The sequence below is a fragment of the Bos indicus x Bos taurus genome, chromosome 7 (genome assembly GCF_003369695.1).
Source record: "Bos indicus x Bos taurus breed Angus x Brahman F1 hybrid chromosome 7, Bos_hybrid_MaternalHap_v2.0, whole genome shotgun sequence".
NCBI lineage: Eukaryota > Metazoa > Chordata > Mammalia > Artiodactyla > Bovidae > Bos > Bos indicus x Bos taurus.
Genome location: NC_040082.1, coordinates 67,403,707 through 67,425,818, shown reverse-complemented (window position 1 = coordinate 67,425,818; position 22,112 = coordinate 67,403,707). Strand labels below are relative to the sequence as shown.

General features: G+C 58.7%; 2 protein-coding genes and 1 long non-coding RNA gene across 9 annotated transcripts; 2 read left to right on the top strand and 1 right to left on the bottom strand.

Moving 5' to 3' along the window:
* The first annotated feature begins 656 nt into the window (after positions 1-656).
* On the top strand, positions 657-11,391 carry PTBP1 (polypyrimidine tract binding protein 1). 3 transcript variants are annotated; one of them, XM_027546685.1, is made up of 15 exons: positions 657-770; positions 3,013-3,043; positions 5,426-5,501; positions 5,668-5,840; positions 5,919-6,065; positions 6,152-6,322; positions 6,400-6,510; positions 6,584-6,758; positions 6,902-6,979; positions 7,570-7,718; positions 8,814-8,847; positions 9,238-9,330; positions 9,420-9,636; positions 9,774-9,851; positions 9,936-11,391. In XM_027546685.1, the coding sequence occupies exons 1-15, from the start codon at positions 763-765 to the stop codon at positions 10,066-10,068; spliced, it is 1,674 nt and encodes a 557-aa protein (XP_027402486.1). In that variant the 5' UTR covers positions 657-762; the 3' UTR covers positions 10,069-11,391. The 3 variants fall into 3 exon arrangements, with proteins under 3 accessions (XP_027402486.1, XP_027402487.1, XP_027402488.1); XM_027546687.1 differs by lacking the exon at positions 657-770 and adding an exon at positions 1,417-1,676; XM_027546686.1 differs by lacking the exon at positions 6,902-6,979 and having other exon boundaries at positions 665-770.
* On the bottom strand, positions 10,371-21,305 carry PLPPR3 (phospholipid phosphatase related 3). Of its 5 annotated transcripts, none has more exons than XM_027546679.1 (7): positions 21,287-21,305; positions 20,317-20,437; positions 14,112-14,297; positions 13,896-14,037; positions 13,615-13,810; positions 13,222-13,525; positions 10,371-12,947 (listed from the first exon to the last, which is right to left on the bottom strand). In XM_027546679.1, exons 1-7 carry the CDS (start codon positions 21,295-21,297, stop codon positions 11,592-11,594), a joined length of 2,316 nt encoding a protein of 771 aa, XP_027402480.1. In that variant the 5' UTR covers positions 21,298-21,305; the 3' UTR covers positions 10,371-11,591. The 5 variants fall into 5 exon arrangements, with proteins under 5 accessions (XP_027402480.1, XP_027402482.1, XP_027402481.1 ...); XM_027546681.1 differs by lacking the exon at positions 21,287-21,305 and adding an exon at positions 21,064-21,202; XM_027546680.1 differs by lacking the exon at positions 21,287-21,305 and adding an exon at positions 20,774-20,841.
* On the top strand, positions 14,256-16,840 carry LOC113895444. The gene is made up of 2 exons (XR_003511838.1): positions 14,256-14,343; positions 16,576-16,840. It is a non-coding gene; the product is annotated as an uncharacterized LOC113895444 (long non-coding RNA).
* Positions 21,306-22,112: the final 807 nt, after the last annotated feature.

Genomic DNA, 22,112 nt, shown 5'->3' with positions numbered 1-22,112 from the left:
GTCACGCGAGGGGATCGTGGTCAGGGTTCGCTGCTCTGGGGCGGACAAAAGACAGTCAGAGGCCACTCGTGGCCTCGTCGTGCCGCAGGCGTTGTGGCCAGCAGTGGAAAGAACCCCGGCGTCTCCAGAAAGCCTTAAGCCGCTGCCATTGCTCCGCTCGCTAACCTGAGTAACGTCTGAATTCGAAAGGGACTTCGGCCAGGTGCCCACAAACAACATGGAGCCCTGTAGGTTTCTGCCCGACTTCAAGATGGCAGTGAGCCTCCCTTTGACATCACGCCCGAGGTCGAGGTGGTCTCTGCCCGTTTGCAAGATGGCGGGAGGCTGGGGAAAGCACGCTTCCCACCGCCTGATCCGCCACGTACCCACTCCCAAGATGGCTTCTCCCGCAAAGCCCCACAAACGAGGTCAGCTCCGCTAACTGGCTCTGGCGCCATCACATGGTCTCACCTCTTCGCACCTCCTCCGACTCAACGGGCCATTTCCGCCTCGAGCTCTGACGGACGGCCGCCTTATCCAATGCCCGCTTGCCACTGTTCTTGGGCCCACCCCTCGAGCGACCTCCTAGCCATTGGGAGGCGCTGGCGGGGTCCGAGGGGGCTCGCCCCGCCCATCTGCGCGGCGGGAGCCAATGGGCAGAGCGCGCGGGGGACGTGTTCGGGCGTCTCCGCCATTTTGTGAGTCTATAACTCGGAGCCGTTGGGTCGGTTCCTGCTATTCCGGCGCCTCCACTCCGTCCCCCGCGGGTCTCCTGTGTGTGCAATGGACGGGTGAGTAGTGCTGGTTCGCGCTTCCCGGCGCCTATATCGCGATCCAGCCTTTGCCTCGCCGCCGCCCCGGCCTCTTCGGGGCGGTACATTCGGGGCGCCGCTCCGCCTCCACTCCAGGCCCTCGGGCGCCGCCGGGGTTTCTCTCCCTTCCCCCAAGTTCTGGCGCGGTTGCGGCCCGGGATGAGTAGCCGGACGAGAGGCTGTAGGGATCGGGGGCTGGGGGCGGCCGGGCCGAGCCTTGTCCGCTTCCGGTGCCCACGCGGCCCGTCCCGAGAGCACGCGGCGGTTGCGCCGCCCTTCCCGCTTCCCGTCTGGGCCCCAAACGCACGCGCCGCCTTCGGCCCGCCGTGTGGCCCTTGCGGCGCCCCGTACAGTTTCCGCGCGCCCCCTGAGGTCCCCCGCGCGCGTGCGCGGCTCCGCGCGCTCTCGGCAGCTCTGTCGCGCGTGCGCGGCCTTTCCCGCCGCGCGGACTCTACTCCGGCTTCCCCCGCCCGCCGCGGGCCGGGGCGCGGCTGGAGACGCCGCCCTCCTGCCCGGAAGGGCGCGGGCCCTCCGCCGCCCCCTTTGTTCCCGCCCGGCGTCCCGGGGTGGTGCCCCGGGCGCCTTGGGGGCGGGGCGGCTCCGGACCTGAGCCCGCTCCCCGCGTGCGGAGGTGTCGGTGTAGGCACCGCGGCGGCGGGGCTCAGCCTTGGGAAGCTAGTAGAACCCGGTGGAGCTGCGTTCTCGAGTCTGGGCCCCGCGGGAAGCGTCTGGGGGCAGTTGCGGATGTCTTGTGATGGGGAGCTTCAAGCCAGCCCTGTTTCCTCTGTCGGCCCTACCGGGCGGGGCGGGCAGTTACCAGTGCCTGGAGGGTCACGTGCCTTCGGTGCCTCGGGTTTGAAATGATAGGTTGCAGGCTGAATTAAGGTTAGCCTTTTAGAAAAATTGCTGCAACAAGAGGAACTTGATCTCGTGGTCTGTCGTCCGCTTAGGCTGGGACGTACCTTCCCAGAGAAGCCCCTTCCTGAGCTGGGAGCCGGGAAGCCCGCCGGTCAAGCCCGGTGGGAAGAGCTCTCCTGGCCCCCTGGTCAAATTTCGGAGTTTCCCTTCCTCGTCACGGAAACGTAGTTTGGGGCGCGTCTGCGGCCTCTGGTCGGTTGTGTGGTTGTCTAGGCAGCCGGGCCTGGCCTGGCCTGCTGGTGCAGCTGCAGTTTGGCCTGCCTTTTTGAAAGTCGGGGGACCTTTTGCAGAAAGGCCATCTTTTTTGAAACACTTCCTGCGTCTGCGGTCCTCCCTGAGTAGGAAGCCGCCAGCCGTCCTGGGTTAGCAGTTGGGAAACTGCGTGCTTTTCATTCTTTGTTTTTCTGGGAAGTTGTTTCTTGGCTCAGTAAGATTTTTAAAAATCGTTGACATTAACCCTTAAGGTTTTTGTGGGGAAGAAGTGGCAGTCCCATGGCATAGGCTGGTGAGGCTGTGGGAGGGTCGGATCCCAGGTTGTGGTGAACCCTGAGCCCGATGCTGCAGGCAGTGGCCCCAGGGCCTCTGTCAGCCAGGGGCTTGGCCAGGGGACATGTGACATCACCGGAGGCTCTGGTCTCCTGTGATGGCAGGCTGGTGGCCAGGTGACCTGGTGGGGTGTAGCTGGCCAAGTTCTCCTGAGCAGACCCTTCCTGAGTCTTTAGGTGGCACCCTTCAAGGGCTCTACTGTCCCGAGGGCTTGGCCTGCAGGACCCTGGAGCCTGGGGCAGTCACACACCCTGCCTTCCCTAGCAGGTCACATGGACCCTAGTTGATGAGTAACTGGTGTCCCCTTTTATCTGATCCTTTTCACTGGGTCGACCCCTTTTCAGTCCCCTGGGGCGGCAGCTCTAACCTTGGGCCCCTGAGTTGCCTTTTCACAGCCTGCCTTTTGCTGGAAACCTCTCCCAAGCATTGCGTGTTTCTAGAAAGCAAGCAACAGCATTTCAATCCTAATTAGCATCTAGTGTCTTTCTGAGGGCCTGCAGAGGGGGTGTCTTTGTCTTTGGATGCATCGGAGGCGGGGCCGGGGTCTTGCCGGGAGGGAGGGAGGGGAAAGGAGCCCAAGGACAATGATGGCTCCTTTTCAAGTGGCGATTAGAGCGAGGACACCTCCCTTCCCTTCCTCAAGCCGCCTCATTGCTGAAGTCCTGGAGCAGGGGCTCCTGCCGCCCCTGGAGCCCATGCTGCTGGCATGTGGTGGGTGCTCCTTGCTGATGTCTCCTTTTTCTCTCTCTCTCTGCAGCATCGTCCCAGACATAGCAGTTGGTACAAAGGTAGGCACTGGGGACGTCGCTTTCTCCTTCCGCCCGTTCACTCTGCGGCCTGTGTGCTCCCATTGCCGGGCTGGGGGTGGGGGGTGGTGTGCCACAGCCTGCTCTGTAGTAGGAGTACGGGGTGGGTGGCTCCTCTGAGGTGAGGGGCACCCGCCCTGACTTCAGGACCTTTCCCCTGAAGTCCAGAACTGCATCTGGTTGGAGCTGGGATGCCCGCGGGCTGATGGGACTCTTGACAGTTTCAAGTGGAAAAAGTGGAAGTTTCTTCCCCAGGCCGTTTAAGGGGTGGGCAAGGGTTGGGAGGATCCCTGGGGATTCTGGGGCGGATGGAGGTGCTTCTGAGGATGTTCTCGTCGAGCTCACTTTTGCTCCGAGAAGGGGGCCTCGCTGGCAGAGACCGGGTGTCCACCTCAGCCCTGGGGGTAGCCCATTATCCCTGGGAGCAGGCAGCAGCTAGTTTCTGGCTGTGGGGCCTGGGCTGGTTTCGGTTTTCCCAGGTGGACTCTTCACACGCAAGCCTTCCTGATCTTCCTGCAGATAAAACCTGTTTGGTGGCGAGAGGAGGGAGGGAGGGGATCTCATCCAGGTGTGCTTGTAACTGGCACGGTGACACCCCCCACCCCCCTGTTTCCGTGGGGGCCCATCCAGCCAGGCCGCTTCCAGAGGCTGAGGGTGCACCAGCGTGGGTGCCTCCGGGAGGGCATCCTGGGTCCCCCTCTCAGGATAAGCACGAGCTGTGCCCCGAGTGACAGGTGTTGGGATGTAGTGGTGCTTAGCTGCTGCTGTCCCTGGCTCCGGGCACGCTTCGGGGGCTTCCTGGTGGTGCTGAGTTGATTTTAGAGCAGGGGCTCTAGTGCAGCTTGGCCTGCCCTTTGTCCCCCCAGGGTTCTGTCTGTGTGCGCTCTCTGCGCCCCCAGTGGGCAGTCCCTGGTGAGCCTCTGGTCACTACCTGCACTTCCTTATGCTGGGGGGAGGGGGGTTGCCAAGTGGGCAGACCACATAGGTATTCATGCCAGGCAATCTGCTGTGAAAAGGGAGTTGGAGCTAAGAACGACCCCCTCTGGAGGGAGTTCTTCCCCCGTCCATCACCTGTTGACAGGAGCTGAGATGCCCTTTTTAAGGTTGTGCAGCCGGCGTCTGTGTGGGAGCCACTTGGGTGCCCTGTCTATTCTTGTCTAGCTCTGGCCAGGGGGCTTTTGTGACCTGAGGGGAGGGGTTGGTAGGCCTCCAAGTCGACTTCCCTGCAGCTTAGGTGGGAATGGGGCTCAGGTGTGTTCCACCTGGTTTCTGGTTTGTTTAGCCTGGATGAGTCCAGGTCCCCCCCGCCCCACGCCAGGGCAGTGAGGAAAGGCATGATGGGGCAGGTCTGCCTGCTGGTGGGGCTAACACTTTGCTTCATTTACATCCAACTCCAACCTGTACGCATTAAAACCAAGCAGTGCTCTGAGCAGCCTCTGGTGCTGGGGAGTTTGGGATCTGGGTTCATCGGCGTGCCTATAGCTGGCGGTCTGGCAGTGAGGAGGCCCAGAACATTCTCTTAGCCTCATAGCCTTGGCCTGGCTGTGCCCACTTTTCTGTCCTGAGGGCTGGGGAGGGGGTCAGCACCTGAAGGGGCTCTGGGGCACTTCAATGCTGGACCACGGAAGGTGGGGAGGTGTCCTGTATGTGGAGCCTACTTGTTTGTAAGTGGCTGAACTGGCTGGCAGTTTAGGGGAAGGGCAGAGATAAGGTGTCCTTGATGTGAGGAGGGCGAGCTGGCGGAAAGGAGGGTTGAGGGAGAAGGGTCAAGGCTGGGAGGCTGGTCTCCTGTTGCTGCCAGGCGCTGGTTTCATGTATCGAGGAAATCACAGGTGGATGGCCCTCTGGGGTCTCATCGCCCAGCCGGCAGGAGGCTGTTTGCCTTTCTCCTTGTTTAAGCTGCTTCTCAAGGGGTTCTGGAAGTTGATTCTATTAGATTGAGACTAATGAGGGAATTTCTGGAGATAACATGGGCTGGGAGCCCACCCACAGGGGCAGTTGGGAAGCCTGTTGGTCACCAAGGTACCTGCCGCCTGAAGAGGTGGTGTTTCTGGTCGCTGAGCTCCGGTTTCCTCAGACTGGAAAGTAGGACATACTCCTGCGGGTGGCCACAGGGGGACAAGGGGGCTTTGTCCTCACGGTCTGTGAGCCTGAGCCATGCAGACCCCAGACACTGGTGAGGGGGGTGGGGAGATGGAAGGTGGAGGTGGCCATGACACGCAGAGGCCTAGGAGGGGACAGCCTCTGTCCCTGCCTGGGGAGAGCCCCAAGGGCTCCACCGGCGGGAAAGGAACTATGTGGGCTCTGGTAGGGAGGATCAGGGGCCTCAGCGAGGACACTGGGTTCACCTTGCTTCTCTTGCAGCGGGGATCTGACGAACTCTTCTCTGCCTGCGTCACTAACGGACCCTTTATCATGAGCGGCACCTCGGCGTCCACAGGTAACCCCACCCGCCCACCGCCCTGCCTGGTCCCTGCACCTGCCTACTGCACAGTTCTGGGAGCCAAGTGTGGGGACTACTTCAGCCCGGAAACCTCCCGGTGCCAGGGAGGGCCCCGCTCTGAGGGAGCCTGGGGTGCCCTATGTGACTCAGTGCTTTTTTGCAGCAAATGGAAACGACAGCAAGAAGTTCAAGGGGGACAGCAGGAGTGCGGGCGTGCCCTCCAGGGTGATCCACATCCGCAAGTTGCCCGGCGATGTCACCGAGGGGGAGGTCATTTCCCTGGGGCTGCCCTTCGGAAAGGTCACCAATCTCCTGATGCTGAAAGGGAAGAATCAGGTACGAGGCCTGGGCCAGTTGGGGTGGGTCCCAGAGGCATCCCTGGTATGAGTCAGCTCACCCTGTTCCCATGCCCAGGCCTTCATCGAGATGCACACAGAAGAGGCTGCCAACACCATGGTGAACTACTACACGTCGGTGACGCCTGTGCTGCGCGGCCAGCCCATCTACATCCAGTTCTCCAACCACAAGGAGCTCAAGACAGACAGCTCCCCTAACCAGGCGGTGCGGCACCCTCAGGTGTGGGTGGGTGGGGGCAGGGTGGGGCAGGCGGGGTTGGGGCTGGGGGACTCACAGTACTGTCCTCACAGCGGGCCCAGGCGGCCTTGCAGGCTGTGAACTCAGTCCAGTCAGGAAACCTGGCCCTGGCAGCCTCGGCCGCGGCGGTGGATGCGGGCATGGCCATGGCTGGCCAGAGCCCAGTGCTTAGGATCATCGTGGAGAACCTCTTCTACCCAGTGACCCTGGACGTGCTGCACCAGGTAAGGGCACTGGGCTTTAGCTGTGGGCAGTGGGGCTGGTGCCTGGGCCCAGGCTGACCCACCAGCTTCTCCCACAGATCTTCTCCAAGTTTGGCACTGTTCTTAAGATCATCACTTTCACCAAGAACAACCAGTTCCAGGCATTGCTGCAATACGCGGACCCCGTGAGCGCCCAGCACGCCAAGCTGGTGAGTGGTCCCCAGGGCAGCCGTGCCCCTGGCCGCCAGGCACCTGCTGACAGCCTCCTCACTGTCCTCACAGTCGTTGGACGGCCAGAACATCTACAACGCATGCTGCACACTGCGCATCGACTTCTCCAAGCTCACCAGCCTAAACGTCAAGTATAACAACGACAAGAGCCGCGACTACACGCGCCCTGACCTGCCGTCCGGTGACAGCCAGCCCTCGCTGGACCAGACCATGGCTGCTGCCTTTGGTGAGACGCCGGGGGCAGGCCACCCAGGCAGGACTCGTAGTTCAGGCTAGGCGCCCACACAGCCCACCCCGCACTTGCGGGTGGGGCCCTGGCAGCCGGCTCGCACCCGTGGGTGCGATGATTAGTGTCTCGTTTGTTTCTAGGTGCGCCTGGTATAATGTCAGCCTCTCCGTATGCAGGAGCTGGTTTCCCTCCCACCTTTGCAATTCCTCAAGCCGCAGGTACTCACATACTCGCCCCAGCGCCGCCTCTGCATGTCCACATCTCGCCAGTAGCTCTGCTTCCCCGGCGGCCAACGTGGCGCAGTACGGGGGTCTAGCCTTCTGGGCGCGGAGTCTGGACAGGGCAGGCGTGGCCGGGCTGCTGAGCCGCTGAGGACCAGCGCCTGTGGTTGGAGGGATGCGCCCCTAGTAGTGCATTTTGAGCGGCCTGGTAAGCGGAGCGGCATGCGCTGGGTGAGCACACCTGAGCATCCCTCCCGGGGGCCAGGCGCCCACACGCGGAATAGTCTTGAGCCTGTTATGCCCGGCATGCTGTTTGCATGGTGACGGGCACCTGCGTGCACGCACAGCCGAGGCCACCGGGCTCGATCTTGTGTCTGAGAAGCCTGAGTCTTCTGTGTTGTTGGCACATATAGGTGGTCAGGCCAGTACGGTGGTGTGCTCTGAGGAGCATGGAGGGTCGCAGGGCTGGGGGCCAGGCTGATGCCCCCACCCACCCCCTGCATCTCTGTTTGCATGAGGATGGGCAAGACCGATTTCCTTGTGGAGACTGTGGGCACCACACTCAGCTAACCCCATTCACCCTGCAGGTCTCTCTGTTCCTAATGTGCATGGGGCTTTGGCCCCTCTGGCTATTCCGTCGGCAGCGGCAGCAGCAGCGGCAGCGGGCCGGATCGCCATCCCAGGCCTGGCGGGGGCAGGCAACTCTGTCCTGCTGGTCAGCAATCTCAACCCTGAGGTACGTGGCGCCTCCGGGAATTAGGAATTGGGAGTGCCCCTAGTCCTAGTGCAGATGGAGCCTCTGACCGGGCACTGGGCTCTGGAGCTGGGCCAGGCCCAGCCAGTGCCCGTGGGCGTCCCCATCCTCCTCTCTGCGCTGACGTCACTCACTGCTGCCTCCTTTCCCGCAGTGCTTGGAGTTCTCTTGTTTCCTTAACATCTTAATTTACGTTCCTAATTTCACGATGTTGAGAGTTGAAGTATTTGGTACATGAGAACAAACTTGAAATTTCCAGCCCAGCGAACCTTGGCCTGCAGAGGGGCGCCTTGAGGGGAGGGTGCAAGCTGAGGCCACCCGGCAGTCCCTGAGGTGGCAGCCAGGCCTGGCTTGTCTTGGGGCTGGATTAGCTCAGGGAGCTGGGGTCCAGTGAGCGAGGCTCAGTATTTGCTTCTCGAGAGACGGGGTTCTTGTTTAATGAGCTGCTCTCCTGCCTGTCTGACCTCGTGTGACTCTCAGTCTCCCCAGTCCTGTCCCAGTTCCTCTGGCCAAGCTGTCCGCTCGCAGCGCCCGGCGAGCCTGACTGGAGGCTCCGGTGCGGGCTGAGGAGACGGTTCCTGGAGGGCCTGGTTGGGGGAGCGAGTGGGGGGCCAGCAGGCGCCGCCTCCTCCCCGCGGAGGGTGCTCCGGCTGTCTGCCCGGCGTGTGGCCTGTAATGTGTGTGGTCTTGACTGATGGGGCACCGCGTGTTTTCTTATGTATTTACTGACCTGTGTTTTTGCTACTTTTTTTCTTTTCTCCCCTTCCCCTTTCCCAATTTTTTTTCTTGCCCTGATCCGGAATTTCTTTGCCAACTGACTGCACGGTACTTCTGCTTCCTGTTGTTGCTTGAAACAAAACAAAACCATAAATAAATAAAAAAAAAAAAACAAAATTCCCCCTCAAACCCTGCTCTCCGGAAACCAACCTGCCCTTGAATATTAACATCCTGACAACTTCATCATCCATCAACCTGCACGCCTGCGGGGCTGCCTCCTCGTGGTGGACGATTGGCAACTCGCCCCCTGACCTCTCCCTTTCCCTGTCCCTCGCTGCCTTGCTCTGCTGTCCTCTAAAGAGAGTCACACCCCAAAGCCTCTTTATTCTTTTCGGTATGTTATCGTTCACACTTTTATTACCTTGTTTTCATGTAATTGAGGTGGTTGTTACGCCCTGAGATTCCGATGCGTGCGGTCTGGGCTGCGGTTTGCGTATTTATTTGGATTCTATAGAGCATGGTTCCCTACCCGCATGCTGTTGGCAGCGTAAATGTGTCGGTAGCATGCTACAGGATGGTTCCTTGGCAATTGACCTTTCCTGGATTTTATGGCTTCTTTGCGGAAGGCAGCCCTCCCAGTCATGCTCCCTGTGTCTAGACAGGTTCTCAGAGGCAGAATAAGCAAACTGGGGAGAGCCAGCCCTGTGTGGGAGTGTGGGTCGTGGGGACGGCGGGTGGGTGGCTGGGGCCTGGGGCTCAGCCCCCTGTCCCTGTGCTTTTGAAGGCGTGTATGGAGATGTGCAGCGTGTGAAGGTCCTGTTCAACAAGAAGGAGAACGCCCTGGTGCAGATGGCCGATGGGAGCCAGGCACAGCTGGGTAAGGGGTGGCCAGGGAGGGCAGGGCTGTTGGTGGTACCCAGGGCCCTCAGGTCACGTATGCTGTCTCTTCCTCTGCCCCGCCCCCAGCCATGAGTCACCTCAATGGGCACAAGCTGCACGGAAAGCCAGTGCGCATCACACTCTCTAAGCACCAGAGCGTGCAGCTGCCCCGCGAGGGCCAGGAGGACCAGGGCCTGACCAAGGACTATGGAAACTCGCCCCTGCACCGCTTCAAGAAGCCTGGCTCCAAGAACTTCCAGAACATCTTCCCACCCTCGGCCACTCTGCACCTCTCCAACATCCCGTGAGTGCCTCTGCCTCTCAGATGCTTCCATCATCTTATCCCTCATTTCTGGGCACCCCCGAATCCCTGGACATTCCTGTCCTGAGGGAATGACCTTGATCTTGCACAGACAGGCTTACATCTCTCTCCACTTACAGGCCCTCCATCTCTGAGGATGACCTCAAGATTCTTTTCTCCAGTAACGGCGGGATCGTCAAAGGGTTCAAGTTCTTCCAGTGAGCAGAGTCCCCTCCCCCACTGCCCCTAGGCTCCCTGGCCCCTTGTGGCTCCTCATGCTTGTGTTCCCCCACTCCTTGCAGGAAGGACCGCAAGATGGCGCTGATCCAGATGGGCTCAGTGGAGGAGGCCATCCAGGCACTCATCGACCTGCACAACCATGACCTGGGTGAGAACCACCACCTGCGGGTGTCCTTCTCCAAGTCCACCATCTAGGCCGCCACCCAGGACCAGCCTGCCGGGCACCCGGCAACAACTTCCATCATTCCAGATAAAAAGCCACTTTAAAAAGCAGCTGAAGTGACCTTAAAAGACCAGAGATTTTATTTTTTTAAAAGAGAAATCAGTTTACCTGTTTTTAAAAGAAATTAAATCTAATTCACTTGCTCACCTTGGGGAGGTGGGGTGCCAGCCTCAAGCTCTTGGTGACGGTGGATGGCACCACCCGCCCGGCCCCTGCCTGTGCCTTTGCCGCCTGCAGGGCGGGCGCTCCTAAACCCCCACTTGGCTTTCTTGTGCCTTAAACCCGCTGCCCTGGCAGGGCTTGCGGGGTCAGCCTCCCCTGGGATCATGTGCCTGGTGTGGTGGGGGGCTGTGGCCGCCACCCAATCCTTTAATCAAGTGTGTGATTCTCCCCCAGCCTTGGGGCCTCCCCGGACCCTTCCCTGTTGCTTCTTCAGCTTTGTTTTCACTGTAATCTCTGTATTATGCTTCGATGCAGCTGCAGACACCTGTGCCTAGCAATATTTCCAGTTGACCAAATATTCTAATCTTTTTCATTTATATGCAAAAGAAATAGTTTTAAGTAACTTTTTATATAGCAAGATGATAAAAATGGTATGAGTGTAACCTAAACTTTCTCCTTGTGGTATGACCTTGTATACTGTACTTTTATTTTATTCCTTGTCATTGAGTCGCAGGGCAGGATCTAGTTTCCAGGGCAGACACAGCGGGGCCGGCATCTGCCGCCCGATGCCTTACTCACACCTGACTGTCCTTTCTCTGAGGACAAGTGCTCTTCAACTTTCAGGGTTTCTTTTTTTCCTGCAAATTTTGGACCAAAGTTTTGTTTCTGTTTTTCTCCTGCCTCTAATGCTGGGACCCCAGGAGGTGGGGCAACAGCCCTCCCCTCCGGTCTTCACGCCTCGTCCTGCACTCACGGGTCCAAGGGGTGCCCTGCACGCAGGCCTCTGCTGGCCGGCCCTCACTTCGGGGCCTGGGCCTCAAGTTTCCATGTCGGGGTGGAACAAGGGTGTAAATATTTATAATTTTTTATACCTGTTGTAAGACGTGAGGGGCAGCAAATGCGGTTTTTTATGGTGACACAGATGTATATTTTGATAACAGCAATTACAGGCTCAGTATTGTAAGGAGCACGGCAGGCCCCGCCCACTGCCGGCTTGTAATGCAGAGAGAACTGAATTAAAGCGATTTTATAACAACTCCTACCTTTTCTGTAGGCTCTTTTTTCCTGTCCACATGTAGAAGGCGGTCTGGCCAGTCTGTACTGGACTCTGAATAAACTCTCTGTATCCTGCACTTGATTCCCCTCTTTATTGGGCCTGTTGATTTCACTGCTGTTTCCTTTCTGTAAACTCAGCCATGTTACCCTTCATGTGTGGGGGTTTCGGTCCCACCCCTACACCCAGTACTCCAGAAAGACTCAGACTGTGAGCTCTTCTCCAGGATCACCTTTTATTGTCTACCAAGACCCCCCTGCCCCACCCCCACCCCTGCCCTCAGTCCTTGAACCTGCGCGCAGCCTGCATCTTCCGGTAGTAGCTCTCGGCCTCGGCTTCCGCTGCTTCCCGATCACCAAGCGCTGGGCCTGCTTTTCGACGCAGCGTCGACTCCCGGCTGCCTGGTCCCAGCACACCATCGACTGCGCCCAGTGGGGGCAGCCCCTCACCCGTGGCCAGGTTGACAGTGGCCACGGCCCCAAACCGTGGCTCCTCCTGGTCCACGTCACTGACTGATGAGCCTGGGGAGATGCCTGGGGGCTTGGCCCCACCGCGGAAGCTGCGGGCCAGGTCCCCGAGCTCATAGCCACCCTCTCCCTCCACGACCTTGGCCCCGACTCCCGCCGCCTTCCACTCCCAGGGCCCATTACCCGCAGACAGGTGGACCACAGGGTGGTGGGGTGCGTGTGCATCAATGGTGACGATGCTGGCAGAATCGCGGTCAGACGGTGACCTGTACTGGGAGGAGTCAGAGCTGGCACTAGATGAGGAAGCCGTCTCGGCTGCCTTGGGGCCGGGTGCACCTGGAGCTTTGGACATGGCAATGACCTGCAGCAGCCGGGGCGGGTTGGCCATGCGGGGCTGGGCCGAGGCTGTGGCCACTGCTGCTCCACTCTTCTCAGCCATCATGAGCCACTTGGCCCGCACAGCTGCGCTGCTGTTGGGGGACAGGCCAGCTGCTGCCTGGGCCCCCTCCTCAGGGATATGAACCAGAGGTTGCGGTCCAGGCCGAGGCGGCAGGATAACGCGTGGCCCGAGCCCTGGCCGAGCCTGGACTGTGGGGTACAGTGAGGGAGGTGCTGGACCCCCTTCCTCCCCCTCCTCCTCCTCCTCCTCTTCTTCCTCCTCCTCCTCCTCTTCCTCCTCAGCCATGGGCTCTGCGGGTGCCCGCAGGTGTGCAGGGCTGCCCTCATCCGGTAGCCCCAGGCCTCGGCCCTCCAGTGACTTCTGCTTCCATTCACTAATGAGCTGCTTGGAGCGGGAGGCGTCCAGTGGAACATGGATGGTCATGTGGCGGCGGGCGGGGTCGTCTAGCGAGGGCGTGCTGACACGGGGCAGTGTGTGGCTGAAGGTCACCATGTTCTCCTTGCCCATGGGGCTGCGCGGGGCCAGCAGGTCCACATCCACACTGGCCCGCTTTAGGCTGCCCAGCGAGGTCTTGTCGCGGGCCACGGGCCGGGGCACACCCTCCAACCGGCTGGGTGGACCTAGCTCATCGGTGCTCACGGACTTGTTCTGCTGGTACACCGAGTCATGGCCCCGCTGGGTCAGAGCCCTTAGCGCGTCCTTAGTTGGCACCACGGCCACTGGTCTCTCTGCTGGTGGGGCCTGGAAGTTGCCCACTGCATGGCAGGCCTAGAGATGAGATGGGGACTGGGTGTGAGGCCTGTGGCTGGAGACTAGGGTCCCCACTGGGCCACAGACATGCCTTGGGGGTCAGAGAGGGGGAAGTCCACCTTTTTCCCCACAGGACAAATTCTGGCTTCTGGTTACTTTGCACATTTGGCAAGTCTGGGCTCATGAGAGTCTGCCTCCAGCTCCCAAGGGAGAAGATGGCAGCATCCCCCTGGGCGGGGGTGGGGAGGGGTGGCTGGCCTTCCCCCTCGGGCCTCCCTATTCGGCCCCTCACCAGGTAGGCCGCTATGCCAGCCCCAATGAGGAAGCCTGCGTAGACGTCCACCGGGTGGCTGCGGTACTGCGTGATCTGGGTGAGGCCGCAGACGCCCGCTGCAATGGCGAAGGAGAACACCAGGATGGGCTTCAGCAGCTTGGTGGTGTCCGAGATGACCGAGTTGAAGTACATCTGCCGGGGGACAGGTGGGTGGTCAGGGCAGTTGGTCCCTGTGGGGCATCTGGGGTGTGGGGCAGCACTCACCGACACGTAGACAGCAGCAAAGGCAGACAGAGTGGCATGCTGGGACGGAAACGTCTTCCTGTAAGAAACACCCATGTGAGCCCTAAGGCTCTGGGACCTGCCTTAGTTTCCCTACATGCTTGTTGGGACAGGGCCAGGCATGCTCACCGGGCAGACAGGATGGCATGGGTGTCGTGGCCAGAGCATATATCCTGTGTGATGTAGGGATTGGCCTCACACGATGTGCCCAACAGGGTGTAGTTGGGTTTGCAGACAGTCAGGAAGAAGGGTGCGTGGTAGCCCGTGGCCAGCTGGATCACGTCAGTCACCAGGGCCGTGGCACACAGGCCAAATACGTGGACACCTGTGGGGTGGGAGTGCAAGGGCCAGACACGGGAGCTGGGGCCAGACCCACCACCCTCAGTGTGCAGATGCCATGGGGGACTCACCTACAAAGCGCACCGTCCGCCGAAGGAAGGAGTTGAAGTTGCAGCCGCCGGCATGGATGCTGCCCTCGGGCCCACCTGGGCCCCCGCTGCGGCCCCACAGCCGGGACTGTAGACAGTACAGCATGCCCTCACCCACCATGATCTGTGGACATGGAGGTGCTCAGCAAGGCTCCAGCCGGGGGCCCACAGCCAGCCCCGCCCTGCCCTGGGACTCACCGAGGCTGCAGGTGCAGCAAAGGCCAAGCTGAGGAGCATGAGCAGTGGGATGAGCTCTTCACTTGTTTCCACGTAGGGCATGGACAGCGTGCGGTCGTAGCACTGGAAGCCCACCTTAGCTGGCTTGAAGAGGTCGGTCAGCTCCAGGAAGTAGAGGGACACGATGGAGGATGCCACTATGGGCAGCTGCAGGAAGAACGCTGGCCAGGGTCACACCACACTCATTCACTGAGTGAGTCATCCGCCCACAAATTCAGTCCCGTCACTGACTTGTCCACCCATCCGTGCTGTTCACCCACTGATCAGCTCATTCATCAACTGAGTCACCCACCACCCATCTGTGCATCTAACAGAGCCATTCGTGCACCCAAGATTAATTCGTCAATCCACTAATCACCCTATCAACTTCCAACATCCATCTATTCATTTAGTCATTTTCCATCCATCTGACCCTCACCCATCTATCTGCTGATCTTCCCTTCCTTCTGTCCCATCCATCCATCAATCCACCCACTGCCCCATCCAGCATTCATCCATCATCTTCCATTATGCATTCACCATCATCACCATCAATTCATCATCCATCCTTCCATCATCCACTCACCCACCTCTATCCATCTATCCCCTCATCTTTCATTCCTTCTATCCATCCACCCACCCACCCATCTAGCCATTGTCTTCCATCATCCATCCATCAATCCACAATCCATTCATCCATTTACTCATGCTTGCTTCCTTCCTCCATCAGCCCATCCATCCAGCCACCACCAATTAAACCATTTATCCTTTCATCCAAACACCCACCCCTGTCCATCAACTTGCAACATCTGTCCATCCATTTATTCATTATCTGACACTCACCTACTAACTCATCCTTCCTCCCATCTATCATCCATCCATCCATCCACTCATCTTTTCCTTCCTTTCTTCCTTACATTCATCCTATCTACCCACCTATCCTCCCATCCATCCACCTATCATCCATCCATCATTCCATTCATCCACTCATCCAATTATCCTTTCATCTAAACACCTATCCTCCACCCCCAAATTCCAACATCCATCCATCCACCCACCCTCCCTTCTATCCATCCATCCATATACACATCCCTTCTGCTGTCCTTCCATCATCCATGCAATCTACCGTCCATCCACCCCTCCTTCCTTCCTTCATGTATTCACCCATCCATCCACCATCCTTTCATCCACCCACACCTGCTCCCTTCCATCTGGCCACCCATCCATCCATCCACTCACTCTCCCATCCATCCATCTACCCACCTGCCATCCCCCCTCCCAAAATAAATCCACCATACATCCATTACCCATCCATTCAATCATCCCTCCATCCATTAACCCCCATCTATTCATTTATCCATTTTCTAACCATCAAACCACTCACCCATCCACCCATCTGTTCGTCCATCTACCCATTCTCCCATCCATCCTTCCATAAATTTCCATCAGCCATCTACCTCCATCTATCTATCCACCTACCTATCCATTCACCCATGATTCATTCCTTCCTTCCCTCCACTCATTCATCCATCCTTCCATCCACCCACCTACTCACCTGCCCATGCTTCCATTCATCCTTCTGCCCACCACTCATCTACCCACCCACCCTTCCTTCCTTCCATCCACCCATCCGCACATCCATCCATGAACCAACTATCCATCCACTTACCATCTATCCATCAACCCACACATTGAATCATCAATTTGTCCAAACACCCATCCCTCTATCCATCAACTTCCAATTCTTTCTATCCATTTATTCATTTCCCATCCATCAGCCCACCCAGCCAGCCACATTACCCTGCCATCCATCATCCTCCATCCTTCCTTCCACCCATCAACTTACCCACCCATCCACTCACCCATTGACCCGTCCCTCCATTAACCCATCCATCTATCATTCATTTATTCAAAAACATCATCCATAAACTTACAACAATTTTCCATCCATTTATTCATTATCCATCCATCTGACCACCCATGCTCCCATGTACCACCCATCTATCCATGCCCTGACTATTCCACCCACCTATCATCCATCTATCCATCTCTCAACTCCATCCATCAATCCACCATTCATTCATCCATCCACTTATGCCTGTTTGGCTGTTTCCTTTCATCCACCCATATATACACCTACTTGCTCACCCATCTATCTACCCATCCATTGACCCACTCACCCATCATGCACCCACCCACCCACCCATCCATCAACTCATTTATTCCCCCCAGTCAAGTGTCATCCATCCAGTCCACCATCCATCCTCCCTTTTTCCCATCCATCCAAGCAACCATTCTCCATCATTCACCGATCAATCTACCTTCCATCCATCCACTCACATTTGCTTGCTTCTTTTTTCATTCCTTCTACCCATCCACTTACCCACTCACCCATCCTTCCATCCATCCATCCACCCACTAATCACTTCATTCATTTCTCTCCAAGGCACCTTTGCTGCCTTGAACAATCTGGGAAGGGCAGACGGGTTCCTGCCTCTTGGCCTCTTCTCTCAGGGATGGATGGATGGATGCACTTAGACCTGCCTCTGGGGTCCTGCCCTCCTTGGAGACACCCTTCCTGGCTCCAGCCTGTTCATCTCTTCTGCTGCTATTTCTCCTCTGCACCCCATACCCCTACATGCCAGCTTCACACTAAGCCCCAGGAACATGGGTGTTGGGCCTGAATAAATGAATTTTTATTTATAAATGAATTCTTTTGAGTTGCTCATTCATACAACTGTCCTTCTGCACAACCTGATCATGTGCCCCCAGGTGATAGGCAGAGGGCACACGTGACGTTTTTTCTTGCTCAGAGCAGTTATGAGGAACAGGTGGGAGGTTGAGGTTCGGGAAAGCTGAGCTGCACCTGACCGAGTCACCAACAGTGTGCTCGAGGAGGGCAGCGGGGCAGGCTGTACACCACCACTCACTCAGCTACTCGTACTGCAAAGCACTGACTGAGCAGATTCCAACGGAGGCAAACCCTCCCAGTGTCCTCTGCCTCCCCTTCTGGTCCATGGGTCTCAACCTGACATATCCACTGGGGCCACCTCTGGGACCAGAGTGTAGGTGGGCCCCTAAGGGGGCTCAGCTGCCTTCGGAAGCTCCCAGCTCTATCTCTACAGTGCCTTGAGCGGGGCCTCCACCCTCCATGCAATCCTGGCTGGAGGCTTCCAGAGGGGAAATGCCAAAGTTGGGTGAGCTGGGTTTGAAGGAGCTGGGCTGGTGTCCAAGGAGCATTTATAGAGCACCTGCTGCATGAAGGCAGGAGGCCCAAGGCAGCTGAGTGAAGCAGTTCATGGCCACCTGCCTGGGCTTGCATCATGGCTCCTCCCCTTCCCTGTGCCTCAGTCTTCCGAGCTGAAAACAGGAACAATACAGTGGCCACCCCCCAGGATGTCTGTGTAGGACTGGACGAGCAAACACAGTCGAAGTGCTTAGCATCTGGCTCAGTGGGCAGATGGTGTCCGGCCACAGAGAGGGTTTAGCGTACAACTTAAAACCAGCAAATCTTTCCACTAGAGGGTCACGTTGAAGACCTCCCCCATGTCTTTCCAAGTCCCCGGCAAAGTGGCTGTAATGCCTGGCCAGCTCCCCCTGCTTCTCCTCCAGCCCTCTGCCCACATCTCCCTGCCAGATCCAGCTGGAAGCACCTGGTGGCAGGGTGGGTTAGGGGCAGAGGCCCCACTTCAGAGTCTGCCACTCCCTGAGGGTCTGTAAGTGCCTCCTAAATCACATCACCCACTTCTCACTGCTTCCAGAGACCCTCAGCTGAAAACCAGGAACCCCTCAGAGCATATCTGCCCCAAAGGAAAATCATTCACACACTCACAATGGCAAGCTACCGTGCTTGCTTTGGGGGCATGTGTATTTAAGAATGAATAAATGTAATACTGGGCTTCCCCGGTGGCTCAGACGGTAAAGAATCTGCCTGCAATTCAGGAGACCTGGGTTCGATCCCTGGGTCGGGAATACTTCCTGGAAAAGGCAGTGACTACCCACTCCAGTATTCTTGGACTTTTCAGGCAGCACTAGTGGTAAAGAACTTGCCTCCCAATCCAGGAGATGTTAAGGGATGCAGATTCGATCCCTGGGTCTGGAAGATCCCCTGGAGGAGGAAATAGCAACTAGCAACCCACTCCAGTATTCCTGCCCGGAAAAGCCCATGGACAGAGGAACCTGGTGGGATACAGCCCACAGGGTTGCAAAGAGTCTGACACTATTGAAGGGACTTACCACGCACACACAAACATAATGCTGGCAGTACAGGAAATGCACACCAGGGCTGGGATATGGCTTTGCACCTCTTGGGTTGGTCAAAATTCAAACATCACCAACACAGGTGCAGACACGACTATGGGGCAACAGGCAAGTGCAGGGGCCTCAGTAGGAGGAATTTGGGGTCTTTCCACACCCTGCTCGATAGAGATGCACAATGCAGACAAGCTCTGCATTCTGTGCAGGATGACACAGGCCAAAGAGTTTACAGTCTCCTAGTATTCTTGCCTGGAAAATCCCATGGGCGGAGCAGCCTGGTGGGCTGCAGTCCACGGGGTTGCTAAGAGTCAGACACAACTGAGCGACTTCACTTTCACTTTTCACTTTCATGCATTGGAGAAGGAAATGGCAACCCACCCCAGTGTTCTTGCTTGGAGAATCCCAGGGATGGGAGAGCCTGGTGGGTTGCCATCTCTGGGGTCGCACAGAGTCGAACAGGACTGAAGCGACTTGGCAGCAGGAATGTTTGTGAGACATCAAGACTAGGAACCCCCCAAACGCCCAACTCCCTAGGGCTGGCACTGGAGTACTACAGGGCAGTGAAAAATGATGGGGCGATGGTAAACAAAGATCTCTGCTAGAAACGCCAAGGGCAGGGACTTCACTGGTGGTCCAGTGGCTAAGACTCTGCACTCCCAGGAGCCCAGGTTTGATCGCTGGTCAGGGAACTAGATCCCACATGCTGAAACTAAAGATCCTGCATTCCACAACTAAGACCCTGCCTGAAGCCAAAAAAAAAAAAAAGGCTGAAGGCAGAACCTGCGTTTCTACAGGTGGTGGGGGAAGGGCTACATATGGTGAACTTGAATGGGAGGCTGGCTGTAGTCCTGTCGGACTCTTTGCCACCCCACAGACTGTAGCCCACCAGGCTCACTGTCCATGGTGATTCTCCAGGCAAGGATACTGGAGTGGGCTGCCCTGCTCTTCTGGGAATCTTCCCGATCCAGGGATTGAACTCACATCTCTTACTCTCCTGCACTGGCAGGCTGGTTCTTCACCACTAGCGCCACCTGGGAAGCCCAGGTGAAAAGTGAAAGGCTGGGTGAAAGGTGTTCTGGAAAGGCACACAGGTGAGAGTAGTGGGAAGTTGGGAGAAACTGAGGGTGAGGGGCTGCCTCCGTGTGGCCTGTAGAACACTGAGGAGGAATAACCTACTGTAATAAGGATTCAAATGCAAACTTGAAAAACTAACCAGGTTTTCTGCCTGTGGGGGAGGTAACCAGCTGTCTGGGTGACCCTGCTCAGGGTAGGGTTGGGTACTATCTGCTCAGGTCCGGGGGACTTCTCCACCCACGCCCAGTCTGGGCCCCTCACTCCAGCCGGGTTTCCTGGCCTGGCGAGCATTGTGGCATTGTGGGTAACCCAGGTTCTGATCAGGTGGATTCGCCTCACCAACCCTTCATTAGCGCTCAGTATGTGCCCGGTGGCTGCACTTACTATCTTATTTTGCAGCACTCCTAAGGCCCTCACTACATGCGGAGCCTGTTCTGTCAGAGCTCAGGGAAGTGCACGAGCCTCCACGATTAGCAGAGGAGGAATTTCAATTCAGACACTCAGGCCTCCGGCCTTCACATTGCAGGAAGACATCATATCTATACTGCGCGCCCCACTCCCCGCCCGCCCACCGCGCCCAGCACCTTGCTCCAGCCCCTTCGTGTGAGCTGCTGACCGGAACCCCGGACTGAAGATCCCGCCTTGAGCATCTATCCAGCTCCCGCAAAGCCTAGAACATTCTCTTGCAACTCCTACTCGTCCTGCAGAGCCCAACTGTTCTGACCGCCCTCCCCGCTGCCCCACACACCCAGGTCCCTGGCTGTGCTCGCCCCGGTCCCTCGGCGTGGGGGTCCCGAGGGCCGGCTGAACGGAGGCCTCTGCCCCGCCCCCACCAGCGCGACCTCCCCCCAGTCACCTCCACGAAGTAGAAGCAGGGCAGAAGCGTCATGCTGTCCTTCGGGCTTTTATTCTTCTCCTTGGTTGAGATCATCGTGCCCGGGGCGCCACAAACCGTAGTTGGAGGGGACAAAGCCGCGCTGGAGGAGGGGAGGCGCAGACTGAGCCCTGGGGGACCAGTTGCCCGGCGCCCGCGGAGGAGGGGCGGGCCGGGATGCGCAGAAAACGCCCAGGGAAACTGAGGCCGCGAGGCGGGGGCCGTGGCCGCCCCTGGCGCACTGCGGTCCTGCCCAACCCTCCGGCTGCCTCCCCGGATGGAGGAGCCGCGAGAGGGCTCGGCAGAGAGGGCGGGGTCGGCCTGGTCGAGAGCCTCCGGGCTGGGGTCCCACCCGCGAGTCAGGGCTGGGGCCTCCAGGACCCCGAGGGCCGGAGCCGGTGGAGGGGTGGGGTCCGCGCTCCGCCCGCAGGCCCCTCACCTGGCGCGCCCGCGCTCGGAGGGCGGAGCTGGCGGCGGCGGGGGCTGCGGCGCGGCTGGCACAAAGCCGGCCCCGCCCCCGCGGGGGCGGAGGGGGGGCGGGGAGCGAGCGGCCCCGCCCGGCCTGAGACCCCGCGCCGGGCGGCCTGGAGGCTGCGCGAGGGGCGGGGGCTCTTTGTCTCGGCGCGTCGAGGGCGCCGCGCGCGTCCGTCGCCGTCCCCGCCTCCCTGCTCCGCGCCCTCGGTCTCTGGGTCTCTCAGATCTACGTCCCCCGCAGGAGGGAGCACGAACCGGGGTCTGCGGGCTCTTCCCCTCCCGAGCGGCTCAGATGGTCCCGGGGAGCCCCATCCAGGCTGGACGCGGGCGGGATCTCCGGGTCTCCCGCGTCTCTGCCCCCCTCCCCGGTACGCGTTTCCATGGCGAGTTCCCTGAGCGCCCGGGCCATCGGGAGACAAAAGAAGCTGGGGGTGGGGATGGGGGCGCTGTCTCACTCCCGGGCCCGCGCCTCGCCCACCTGCCCTGCATCTTCCCTCAGCCACTCGGGGTCCACCCTCCCCTGGTCCGACCGCGGCCCCTCGCCTGGCTCACAGCATCCGAGGCGCACAGCCCGGGATGCTCCGCGATGCTCGCGGGGCGGAAGGGCCCTCGTGGTGAATTCACGTGAGGCTCCTTAGGCAGCGCTTGCTGTTTGCAGGTGTTTCCACAGTCATGAGGGGTGGGGGCCAGCTAACCGTCGTTTAACAAGTGGGGAAACAGGCCCCCGAGCACTTAAATCACTGTCCACAGTCTCCAGGCCCCAGACGGCAGAATTTTCTTCGGCTCATTTTGTTCACTATCTCCTATACACCTAGCTCGGTACAGTCTCGGGGGAGCCGTCGAGAACCGAGACAGACCCTCAAAATCAGTCCCGCGGTTAAACGTCCAGTTGGATGGGGGTGGGGTGGGGGAGGGCTGCGCTGCCGGAGAGCCCAGTGTGTGCAGCCGGCCATACTCCAGACCCTTCCTGACTGTGGCCTTTCTTGGGTTAAGAGAATCAACTCCATGTGTCTTCAAAGATGATCCTCCGTGTGGTTAAGGGTGGGGTCCAGAGAGCTGATCCCACCGGGGCCTCAGTTTCCTCACCTGGAAATGGGCATAACAAGATGGCTTGGTGTACGTGACACATTTGGCATGTCTGTCCCACCTCCCCAGGCCTGATGCCCACCTGGACTCCGTTTCTCTGCCAGGCAGGGGCAGAGCCTGGGCTGGACAGCCGTTGGGAATCGCTGGTGTTGAAAGGTGACCACAAACTGTCCTCTGGAGGTAGGAGGAAGGGAAATGGGGCAATCATGTTTGATGCC

Excerpts from the sequence above, each read along its gene's own strand:
- PTBP1 (XM_027546685.1), top strand. Across the intron at positions 5,502-5,667 it reads CGGCACCTCGGCGTCCACAG|CAAATGGAAACGACAGCAAG; the intron begins GTAACCCCACCC and ends GCTTTTTTGCAG. Across the intron at positions 7,719-8,813 it reads TCAGCAATCTCAACCCTGAG|AGAGTCACACCCCAAAGCCT; the intron begins GTACGTGGCGCC and ends TGTCCTCTAAAG.
- PLPPR3 (XM_027546679.1), bottom strand. Across the intron at positions 13,811-13,895 it reads GCGGACGGTGCGCTTTGTAG|GTGTCCACGTATTTGGCCTG; the intron begins GTGAGTCCCCCA and ends CCCACCCCACAG. Across the intron at positions 12,948-13,221 it reads CTGGCATAGCGGCCTACCTG|GCCTGCCATGCAGTGGGCAA; the intron begins GTGAGGGGCCGA and ends TCTCATCTCTAG.